We start from the raw sequence: 12,525 nt of genomic DNA, 5'->3' as shown, positions 1-12,525 counted from the left end.
GTGTATATTGTCATGTTGTAATGTTGTCAACAACAACTGCAAATAGAGGCTGAATAACTCGCTTTAGCTTTGTGAATTAAGGAACTAGCAGCATGGCTAACTGCTAACCTTTCCAGAAACACAAAGAAACCCCATCAATTCAAAATACAGGGGCCAGGACCAGCATGAGAAGGGCTTTCAGCAAAGATCCACTATGGAGGCATGTCAGTGGTAATGTGCACCACATACAGTTCTGCATTTGTACGGCTGTCAAAGACAAGAAGGAATCGAATTTTATTTCTATTTTTCTCAGATTTTTTGAAACGTATAAAATGACAATGACTACTTCTCGTAAGACAAAAATGTGTTTATTTGATTTTAGAGATTTATGAAATAACGTGTAAGTAACTAAATGTAGCATATGCTTCCATTTAATGTATACAGCAGATGTATGATACAGCCTGTGAGAACTTTTGAAAAGCACATTCACCCTGTTGTTTATCATTGATTCTCTACTCCAAGTTCTCTTCATGTAAAGTAAGTGAGCTGTTAAGTCAAGCATAAAAGTGTCACCTTAAAAGAGCGCATTGGTAAACACATCTCTTCTACCCGGGCTGGTTCTGAGAATTACAAGGACATTTCTGTTGAAAACAGAAACGACTATTATGATGTCTCTTTCAATTAAGCCCGTGTTTCCATCTCAGCCGCAAATTCTACATTCGCAACCTAAAAAACAAAAGACTCACCCGCTTTTTAATAAGATGCAGAGAATCCAGAAGGATCTTTATAGTAAATGCCACAACTCATTAGGCTAATTACCCTATCACACATTTACTCTGCTGCTAATAACAAAGTAGGCAGAGAGACAGAGAGACGGAGAGAGAAAAGCACACATCTCCTCATAAAATTGGCATTCCAGCAATTAGTGAAAAGAAACATTAAAGCCTGCACAGGCTTCCTGAGCAAAATAATTAAAGAAAAATGGCAGAGATGCTGATTCTCACTGCTCTTCTCCTTTCAAAGTCTACAGCCCCCATATGAGCACAGCACAGAAGCATAAAAACAAAGTGCTATTTGTGTCTTTTTGCATAATTTCACTCACTGTGGGAGACGGAAGTGAAGTCAAATTTAATTGTGTTTATAACAAGGTGCGTTTAGTCATTAGTTCCTCACAAGGGCAACAGTCATGCCAAAAATTCTAATCTGCTCAGCACTTCTTTGAGTGCTTAAACACAACTATTTCAATAGGAGATTTTAAACAGCACATGCTGGTGAATTCTTAGGGCTGCCTCTAAAAGCTAATTACTGCATTTTAATGACGGGCCATTATACATATTAACTGACTCATTCGACATTATATTCTCCGTAGCACCATTTACTCTCATCTCAATTTACCCTTTAGCCCACTGCTTTTTTATCACATAAAGACACTGATCATCTACAGCTATGTTTGTCTGTAACACTACGTTTCACAGACCCTGCCATTCTGTGAAGGTTCATAGTTGGAAAGGAGATATCTCAAATGGAAAACTTTTCTCAATTTAATGATCATTTTTTAAATTTTAATCCCCTTATAGGCCTCTGCATGTATCCCGTTCACTCAGTGAAGCAATAGGGATCTACTAATCCAGCACCCGGGGAGCAGTGTGTATAAAAGGGTACCTCCTTCCTTAAGGGTACCTCAGGATAACTGTTCGGTGGATTCAAACCCCCGACCTTGTGATCATGGAGCAAACCCTCAAACCTACTGACCCATCCCACCCCTAGGAAGACTCCTAACAGAGTAAAATGACTAAATATTTACTGAGCACTACTAAAGAAGTTCCACTCTCTGAACTTTCACTTTCATTTGGGGAACTACAAGACCATCTAGCTATTTATTATTAATAAGTGCCACTAAAGTTTATGAGAGTGTTTAATTTCAGTATACATGTAAAGTATTAACAGACTGCTAGTGTTTTTGTTCGCAACTTATTAGCTATACTGTGTTTGTGAAAAAATCAAATCAAATCTGGAATATTCTTGCCCAGAAACAAGTGTAAAAGATTACTTTATAAGGATTGTAAAGATTACTTCCTTTGTGCAAGCAGAGTCAAAACTGCAGAGAGAAGAGCAGATGCAAATATCAGAGCTAAACAATACAGGTTCTTCCCATCACTGTCTGTTTGGTTTTAATCACTGCTACCTATACTCTGGAATACCTGATTCTAATCTAATCTAACCTGATGGACTGGAAATTATAGTCAATGCAGGGGTGCAATTCAAATGGGATGCACATATTTTGTCTTTATATGATTAAAGTGCCAGTTTAGGACAGTCAGTTCATATAATGCAAGTCTATTCTTGTCAGCTGTAGCTTTTAGCTTAATAATAAAAGCAAGTAGTCAACAAACAGGTTTTATAATTGAGATCGCATTTTAATAATTTCAAATGTTCTATATGTCACAGCTAGAATTAGTAATTCGTATTGTATATGTGGTTGAGAACTGTTAAAGGAGGAAACCAAGATCCAAAACTCCCCAGAGGAAATGAAAGAGGGGCTGATTCCACCACCACAAATACACCCGGAGCTGCTCCAAACATGGTGCCTCACATCAAAGACAGCCTTGTATCTCAGTGGATCAACCAAGGACTTTACAGTGGCTTGCCTCAGGTCTGCACATGGGGGGGGACTCACATCTCCAGCAGTGGCAGATACACTCAGGTGGGACCCTAATACCATACAGTGCTGGGCAGCCTTCACTCAACAAATCAAGTTAGTTGCTGATAGTCTGGCAACACCAGGAGATCAGCCAGCTTGATTAAAAATGCCTGTATATTTTGAATAATTTACTTCATAAATAGATAATATAAACTCATTATAAGGGTTTATCAATATTCTAGTGATGAGCTGAGAGAAGAGGGAGGTGTAATTTGTATCTTTTTTTTTGCTGGCATTTTTTTTTTTATTGCTGGCATTCTGGGTTTTCCCCAAGCAGTAATTTTCTTACAAACATATATATATATATCAATATTCTATTCAAAATCAAATCAAATCAATATATATATATATATATATATATATATATATATATATATATATATATATATATATATATATATATATATATATATATATATATATAGAGAGAGAGAGAGAGAGAGAGAGAGAGAGAGAGAGAGAGAGATGTAGACTTTTAAATAAAAGATTAGTCAAATGGTGCTGAAAGTGTGACTTGAGATTTATTTGCTGATCATATGATTAATTTGAATTTTGAATAATTTGAATACAGAACTTCCACACAATCTGAAAATGTAAAAAAGCAATTCACTACACAGCATAAATGTCAACTTAATATATCTACCAGTGCCAGGCAGCTAATATAAAAACATAACCTAAGCAGCAGCGTAACTGTGGTAACTACTTTCTTTATTTCCTGTAAACAGTATAACCTTTTTCTTTTGTAATATTGCTGCACTTTACACAGACATTGGCCAGAACATAAAGTAAAAGCCTGTAAAATAAGTATTACGAGTAATTGTGACACATGATGAAATCCATTTTCACAAACATCTCTATTATCTCTATTAGTATGGTTCATGTGTTTCTACTTAAATGAACATCTATTCACAAGTGTGATTCCAAAAGAAGCTCTCTTTCATCTGAAGAGTGATGCTTACCTTTGAAAATGGCTGTTGGCGTGAAAGAGAAATAAATTATGTTTTACAATGTTGATCTGGAGTCAAGCTAAAACCTCACACAAAACAAATGGCCAATAAAATTTCAAATATCACTTTCAACAGCAAATAAACAAATGATTTAAATTTCTTTTTTGTCCTCTTCTGGTCTGCTTTATTTTTGTTGGCTGTTCGTAATTCAAAACAGTGAGTTTATAATGAGTGATAATTATAACAATTTAGAGCCCACCTCATTATACAGACAACTGCTGCACTATGAGATACTTTTTTTTAAAGTCTTGTAACATTTACACAGTTCAAAGCAGAGAAAACTGAACTGCCTATGAGGAGTCAAGGAACAAAGGTGCTCTCTGGTTTATAAATGAAATCTGAAGAAAGCCCCTTCAAGTATAATTCCAAAAGCTTTTATGTCATGGCTAGTTTGAGAGAATGCATTAAAAACAACACTAGTGCCTGTGTCCTTCATCGGTGAGTAACACATCAAGTTAATTTACTACAGTCTCTTAAAGTCAGCATGAAATGAAACATTTCTTCAAAGGGGAACAATTGAAATGTAATTCAGAAGCAGAAGGGTGCACACTGCCAAACTTCATGACACAAACACATGGCTAAATAATCAAAACAAAAAACCACTGATAAACAACATGGTCTTTCTCTGCTTCTTGTCCCTGGTCATCTTTACATATTTATGTTTTCAGACTGGCTTATAGCCCTTACAGTAAGAGATGTCTCATGAAAAATGTAACCAACCTGTAAACAGCCCTCTTGTCAGATTCAAGCTGGGCCTGGGGGTCAAGGGTCACACTGACAGAGCTATTTGGTGCTGCGGAGGCTGCTGGGATGTGGACCTGTGGGGTCTTGGTGTTCTGTTGAGTCGTGCCCGTCATCTGGTGATATTTAAAATAATCACAAAATGACTTAATGATAAATTTATGTTCTTTTTTTCTTACATTGGCAATTATGACTTTGAATATTGCTTTTGTTTTAGTATCATCTGTGATGTTGCATATATACGGTGATTTAGGATGCTAATACGCTCACAGTAATACTCCTAACACGGCAGTGCTAAGATTTAATGATTATCATTCATTTAAAGCATGCTGACATGCTCATATTTAGTAATTACCACTAATTAAGTACTTTCAAAATCCTACATCCTACGTCTCAAGTTATCGGAATGAAACTGCGATAACTTGAGACGACGATTTTCAGAAAACTTGACCTCTGACCTCTAACCTTGAGGTTTAGGTCACTGAGATTTGAACTTGTTTGTTTTTAGTATGTGGCCCTTTGGTATCAATTTGGAAATCCTAGGTTATCACACTCACAAACTTGGGTGTCCATGTTGACTGCCAACCCACCCACCTGGCAGGGTGATGACAGCCCCTCAGATATATATAAAAGTCATTTTTTAAAAGTAATTCTTGTAATTGCTTTTCGAAGCAAGTAAGGCCACAACATGCACTGAATTCTGTCAGACGCCAAATGAGGATGTCGCTGGCATGAATCATTATGGCTCGACAGGTCAATGGCCTGATGATGCTGTTAAGCAAATGAATTGTGAGTGAATGAGTGAGTTAGGACAGGTTGAGTAATTGAACAAGACACTTACAGATCTTATAGACTGCTGTTAAATGATAAATATCCAGTTTGGAACAAGAAACTGAACAGTGAATTAATCAGAATATAGAAAAGGAGTACAAAAGATTTTGACTGCCTCTGTCAGTAAATGTTTAGATTTTATATATGTCTTATAAGATGCACAAGTCTCATAGGATGTTTTTGCTTCTTTTGAAGGTATTTGTATTGTGGGTGAGAAAGAGGGCTAACATGTTTTACAAACATGACCACTCGTCTCCTTGATTATCTTCTTCCTTCATTCCACTTTTCTCTCTCATTTGTTTTTTATGAGGATATGAATGTAAAAAAAACCCCATCCCCCTTCTGTTTTTTTTCAGCAGGGTGGGGTGGAAGGAAGCTTCAAGTCTTAATCCCAGCACCAAATGGGAAATAAATTAGGTTCTTCACACTTAACTAGCTCTAATTTGCATTTACCGAGCACACAGGCTGCAGCTCGGGAGCTCTCCCCTGGCACTAATCCTCTGGCGAGAGCAGACAGAGGTGCTATGAACAACAAGCAGGGTTAGATGGTCAGATGAACCTACTCTATTCCACCATCACAGGATGTCTGTGGCGCTGAACAAAATATTCTCTATTCTAATATTTCTGTACTATTATGTATTATCCTTTCTGGTGATCACTCGGTATAAGCTGTGTATTTTTACACAGGTATCACTGTATCTGTAAGTTATTATTTAAAGCTAATGTTCAGCCAGGGATTCTCTTTATGTGCTTTATCATCTTTTATGACAGCATCTTTTTTCATGTTCACCCTTAATAATTCTCATAAACTTAAGGAAAAGTTACAAACAGATATGATTTTGAATAGTAGATTTAGAGGCTGGTTCACTACAAATAGCTACACATTTGTTTTACATCTATGAATGGTGCTGTACTGTAGTTCTCACAAAGGATCACCCATCCAAAATTCTATACAAGTCTGTTTAGAACATATCCTTGTAAAGAACATCAGTACATCTGCTGATGCATGGCTTGTGAGTTTACCAAACTATCAGCCCACAACACAACAAGCCAGCTCCACACTAGTTCCACTTTATATGTTTTAGGCTAACACCTGGCCTCCAGGTGGCTAACACCTGGAGGCCAGATAGCAAGTGTGGCCTTAGTAGGTTGGAACTGATTGGGCTAACGGGTGAGTAGACAGGACCAAAGGCAGGTCATGATATCATTGAGTATACGGTTTAGATTATATGTCATAGAATATGAAATGATTTGTAATTTAGCAAAACATTTTATGTCATTTTCATTTAGTTAATTTCTGTGTTCTCACAAAAATCAAAACAAATTCAAAACCTCAGCTCCTGTTGAAAAGAACAGCCTAATGCATACTGAGAAAAGATAGCTAGATAAAAAACAAGGGCATAAATCCCCTGTCAACAAAACCCCAAAGGTTAAACGTTACTTTCATTTTTTTTTCTTTAACTCCAGAAGTTGTTTAAAATGACACTATGTATGAATCATGAGAGGCTGCTCTTAAATGTGTACTACAAATCATCTTAGAAATTCAACTATAAAACAGTAAAAGTTTCAGTTTAGGTAAAAATTCAAAATGATTATTTTTCAAATCTTTAACCTTCAATCCTTCTCATCACATCCGGATTTATGCTTGTTGGCACATCCCCAGTTAAGTAAGAGCTCAGATAACATAGAAAACCTCCATAAGCCAAGCTGTGTGTTCACATTAGACACAGGGGTTACTGTACAGAGGTTTGTACCATATGACAAGTCTTTAAGTTGGCGCTCTAACCTGTTGGCTCTCCTGGTACGATGGCGGAGGAGCGCTCTGGGTGGCCATCATTGTCACTGCAGATGCTGGGGACACATGTTGCATCATGGGATAGTTTCACATTGAGACTGGTAAAGAAACAGACAAGAAAGAAAAAATCATAAATCCAGTGCAAGCAAGCAGTGATTGCAAATTCTATGACAGCAGCCACCACCAGGTGCTGCTATGATTAAATCATATGAGATGGGTTTCTCAAACACATCATCTCACACTTCTATCCCTTCTGCACTTACTAATTTATTTCTTTGCTATATTTCTCTTCAGTCTACTTCTGCATGTGTTGCATAGAGCTCACAGAACAGTCAGTATTAACACTGAGTGATCTAACAATGCTGACAAGTAAAAAGAAAACAACCTGATTAAGTGTGTGCAGCCCTTTTAATGAAATACCTTACATAGCAGCAGGTTCATAAGGATACCACAAATAAAGCCCACTACTTGTTTACCATTTACAGAGAGCTATGCTTGTTTGCTAATTACAGATGGCTTTACATGCATTGTGGCGGAGTCACCTTGGTCGTCTCTATGTTTTGGCTGCTGATGTTGTTGCTGTGCTGTAACTAAGCCAATCAAGAGGGCTAATTAGGGCTCTTGTTGGTAGGCTAATTGCTATTGGCCAAGACCCCACAGGGCTGAGGGCCGTACCCTGTGGAACTCTGTTGTAACCATTGCCCCCACCCCCACTGAAGGAAGCTAATTGGTTTGCAGAGACACACATACACACACACAGCACAGCTGGATCTCTTTCCTTAAGTTACATTTAACCTATGTGTATACTGCATGAAAGCGCCTTGTTAATGTGAGCTGATGGCAGAAAATGTGTTTTAGATAAAGGTGTGGTTAAACTTTATTAAACCTTTTGTGAGATTTCAACTTTTAAAAAAAGGCAGGCTTTAAACTCTGATCTCACAAATCATGTGAGATCAGACACATGGGATGTTTCAATCTGTCACTTTAAACAATCCGTTTGCTCGGTACCCTGAGCTGGGAGAGTTATTGGAAAAATGCACTCTAATGCCACATAAAGCCTTGCGTGGTTGTGAAAGACAGGCAGCAGTTACAATGGACTGGTGCACTTGGACTGAATGGTATTGACCTGGAGGAAAAGCACTTGATTACCAGCTAGTGAAATGAAACTGGAACATCTGACCAAAATCTCTGTAGCGCTTGCAACATCCGCTCAGGAGATACCGCCTCAGGAAAATGGAGCAAATCAACCAGACTGTTAAAGCCAAGGATTTGCAGTATTTGACAGTGAAGTTACAGACTATAATAATCATATAACACTGTTTACATGATAGTATAAACGAGGATCTTGGACAGACTACAAAAGAAAAACTGCAAAAATATGTAATGAATAAGTATATAAGACAAAACAAGTTGGACTATTACAGAAACATTAATGAGATTATGTTTGAGTATTATGCGGCATTCCTCCTTCCAGCACTATAAAATCTCCTCCTATGGCCTCCTGTGTGTTGAGCTGAGTGAACAAAAAGGCTCCTTTTGGGTAGACTTCAGTATCTTCAGGAGAAAGACGGGAAGCAGCAAGAGCAACTTTTTTCTCCTCTCTACTCTGGGATATTACATGACAGACATTTCACTGCCAGTCAGCTCATCACCCACTGAGACTCAGACCCTGACAATGTCTCTGAATGGGAAAGTCAGAGAAAAGACAACCATAGTAGACCTTTCTCTGTTTGAGTGGCACCCCTATCCACCACCGCTGCCAGCATTTTGATTTCAAATGGTGATTTGGTTTCTAATTTGGGGTTTCAGCTGTAAATCTGCATGTTTTATTGTGTCATTCTGTTTCAGTGTGTATGTATTCAGTGCACCCATATATAAGCAGGACTGTTTGCTCTGCGTGCGTTCACACTTGTTTGTGTGCCATGCGCATGTCTCAGTGAGTCGTGTTGTGTACCGATTGTGTCTTCTGGTTTCTGTTCTCATTCCAACTGGTATCAGCTGAAAGGCATCTTCTCTGTTATCAGTCCTCATTTTAATTGCAAATGAAGCGAGCGTGTTAGTGATTAAATGGAAAATTGCACATTAATTGATGAGACTGAAGATAAAGCAATTCCAATTACCACACAGTATTTTACGCAGCCTCTCAAGTTTTGCCATCCCTCAAAGGAACAAGCCACCAAATGGTAAATTTGAGCAGGCAATGGTGCATCCATAAATATACACACACTGAAACATAACTTGTGCACAAACACATGCTATACCAAGGCTGCTGAGGCGTGAATGTACATACAAGAGCAGACAAGAACACTGGGGAAAAAAACCCAGAAAAACACCAACAAGATATTTAATTTCAACCCAGCAAAAAAAATTCTCTCATGAATTTGAAAGTACAATTTTTGAAGACAATAAGCATCTGTCACCAACCCTTTCCAAAGTCACCAAAGGTGTGTGGTTACACAATAAGTTGTGAAATTAATTTCGGGGATAAATGACATGTTTGTTCCTCAACAAGGCCCTTTCAATTATTGCAAAGTTCGTAATGCATATCAATTGAAAAGTGCCTGTAGTCACAATCAAAATTCAAGAGCAAGCATAAAATAAAAAATGAGAAGTAGGCATAAAATTATTTCAACAAACATCAAAGGGTTTTGTGAATTTGGATTGGAGGCAGACGTTCTCTTTCATCGGATTGTGTGCAATAAGGAACATTTCTATTCAGCATTCAATTTTCCAACAATTCTCAGGCATAGAATGGGCCTGTGCTCTATTGATGCAAGGTTAGGCTGCAGTGTAGCTGCGGTTTCACCCCGTTTACCTCCGGCATTGAATAAATATTCATATCTAGTCACACATGATGTGATCACTGCCTGTGGACTTCACAGTTCAGCTATGTCTGAAGTGTTTTTTCTCTGCTTTGGTTTAAAGGTGAATTTCTTACAAAGTGTCCAGCTTCTATTATACATGGGATGAGAGTGTTTCGTGCCACTGACTACGGTGATAAAAAGAAACTTTGCGATTTAAACACACAAAGCAGCACCCTGGAGAACACTTCTTGCATGCCAAACTGTGACCTGGTAGGGGGCTTACACTGGTTCATTAATAAAAACAAGCCTGTTGTAGACAGAGATGCGGTATTCTCTCAGGTTGACTTATCAACACTTCACAGCAAAGAAGTGAACAGAGGTGATGGTGTTGACAGTCGCACAAACTGTGGAGTACAGGTAATGTGAGTCCTCACATGTAAAACTGAAAATAACCATGTTGCTGAATTGGTGGTTTGATGTGAGGCTGTGATGTTCAGATTTTTATAGCACTCTTGAATTCAGTCTCCAAACAGATTAAAGCTGAATGTTAACATTAGCATGCATTAGTGTGCTGTATATGCATACCTATATATATAATGTAAAAAAGTGACCAAGTTAAATATGTTTTGTTAGCATGTTTGCTCCATAATATTATCCATTATCATCTTATTTATTTTACTTTAGCATTTTAGCCCCACAAGCCAACAACACGGCATAATCTTACATTACCAAGTTAACCGTGACACTTTCTATCACTTGACGCTGTACACATGTAGACTCCACAGTATCAACCATTACCATCCATCAATCCACTTTCTTCCACTTATTTGAAGCCACTTTCTCTAGCTTATCCGGGAGAACACTGAGGTATTCCCAGACCAGCCAAGAGACATAATCCATCCATCTTCTTCCGCTTTATTTGGGACCCGGTCGCAGGGGCAGCAGCCTAAGCAGAAAAGCCCAGACCTCCCTCTCCCCAGCCACCTCCTCCAGCTTATCCGGGAGAACACCAAGGCGTTCCCAGGCCAGCCAAGAGATATAATCTCTCCAGTGTGTCCTGGGTCTGCCCCGGGGCCTCCTCCTGGTGGGACATGCCCGAAACACCAACCCCAGGAGGCATCCTTGTCAGATGCCCGAACCAGCTCAGCTGGCTCCTTTCAATGTGGAGGAGCAGCGGCTCTACTCTGAGCCCCTCCCGGATGGCCGAACTTCTCACCCTATCTCTAAGGGAGAGGCCAGCCACCCTTCGGAGGAAGCTCATTTCCGCCGCTTGTATCCGCGATCTCGTTCTTTCGGTCACTACCCACAGCTCGTGGCCATAGGTGAGGGTAGGGACGTAGATCGACCGGTAAATTGAGAGCTTCGCTTTTACACTCAGCTCCCTCTTCACCACGACGGACCGGTGCAGCGTCTGCATCACTGCAGCCGCCGCACCAATCCGTCTGTCGATCTCCGGCTCCCTTCTCCCATCACTTGCGAACAAGACCCTGAGGTACTTGAACTCTTCCAGATATAATCTCTCCAGCATATCCTGGGTCAGCCGCAGGAGCTTCTCCCGGTGGGACATGCCTGGAATACCCCAGCCAGGAGAAAGCATCCATGTCATGGCCGGACCACCTCAACTGGCTCCTTTCGATGTGGAGGAGTAGCGGCTCTACTCTGAGCCCCTCCCAGATGGCCAAACTCCTCACCCCATGTGTAAGGAAGAGGCCAGCCACCTAAAAGGTGAGGGCTGGAACAAACATTGACCGGTAAATCAAGAGCTTTAGTTTTACACTCAGCTCTCTTTTCACCATGACAGACTAGTAGTGCATCCGCATCAGTACAGCCACAGCATCAATCCATCTGTTGATCTTCCGCTCTCTTCTCTCATAAACAAGAGTGAACAGCCAGTACCCATTTAATTATATTACTTTAGCATATCAGCTCTATAATTTAGCTTATTAGCTTCTTATACTAGATATACATGGCACATGTAGTGGCATTTACATAACCTTCAGATCAGAAAATAAATGTAATAATCTGCAATCTTTGTAATACCCATTAGGAGTTTACTTCACTAGTTCCACCTTATACTACCTCAGTAAACAAATGTACAAAAAATGTATGGTCTTAATAAAATGAAGACCTTTAATTTTATTGAATTCATATCTTCTTCACTACAGCATGATTTCAATAGAAGTCAATGTGTTTAGTGTTTCCTTCAAAAGCTAAGACTGTTGCAACCAATTACCAAACTAAGGAAAGATGAGTTAAGTGGCCAACTCACCTGTAAAAATCATTACAGTTAATCTTGAGGATGTGAATGTTTGTTTGAAATGCTATGAAATTCCTCTATCAAAATCTATATGGCCCTGTGTGAAAAAGTGTCTCATGTCAGTCTGGAAAGGCCATCTCTAAAGCTGTGGGACTCCAGTGAACTACAGCGAGAGCCATTTTTTTTTACATATGACAATAACATGGAACAGTGGTGAACCTTCCCAGGAGTGGCCAGCCAACCAAATTTACCCCAAGAGTGCAGTAACAACTTGTCCAAGAGGTCACACAAAACCCCAGAACAACATCCAAAGAACTGCAGGCCTCACTTGCCTCAGCTAAGTTCAGTGTTCATGATTCGACCATAGGGAAGAGACTGAGCAAAAAAGGCCTGCATAGCAGAGTTCAAAG

General features: G+C 39.3%; 1 protein-coding gene across 3 annotated transcripts in view; it reads right to left on the bottom strand.

Annotated features, from left to right (window-relative positions):
• The window catches only part of pknox2 (pbx/knotted 1 homeobox 2), a 105,473-nt gene that overhangs the window by 32,517 nt on the left and 60,431 nt on the right, over positions 1-12,525 (bottom strand). For 2 of the 3 annotated variants that reach the window (XM_085288295.1, XM_085288296.1), the window contains 3 exons: positions 7,046-7,152; positions 4,408-4,544; positions 3,640-3,651 (listed from right to left, as the gene is read on the bottom strand). In XM_085288295.1, the coding sequence (XP_085144421.1) occupies positions 3,640-3,651; positions 4,408-4,544; positions 7,046-7,132 (236 nt within the window). In that variant the 5' untranslated portion in view covers positions 7,133-7,152. The remainder of the gene's footprint in view (positions 1-3,639; positions 3,652-4,407; positions 4,545-7,045; positions 7,153-12,525) is intronic. The other variant, XM_085288297.1, reaches the window with a different exon arrangement.

The sequence above is a fragment of the Mchenga conophoros genome, linkage group LG10 (assembly GCF_057382185.1).
Source record: "Mchenga conophoros isolate Kocher_MC1m ecotype Shallow Benthic linkage group LG10, M_conophoros_male_GT1.1, whole genome shotgun sequence".
NCBI classification, from domain to species: Eukaryota; Metazoa; Chordata; class Actinopteri; order Cichliformes; family Cichlidae; genus Mchenga; species Mchenga conophoros.
Note: the sequence above shows the minus strand (reverse complement) of the source record. Positions and strands in the feature narration are given on the sequence as shown.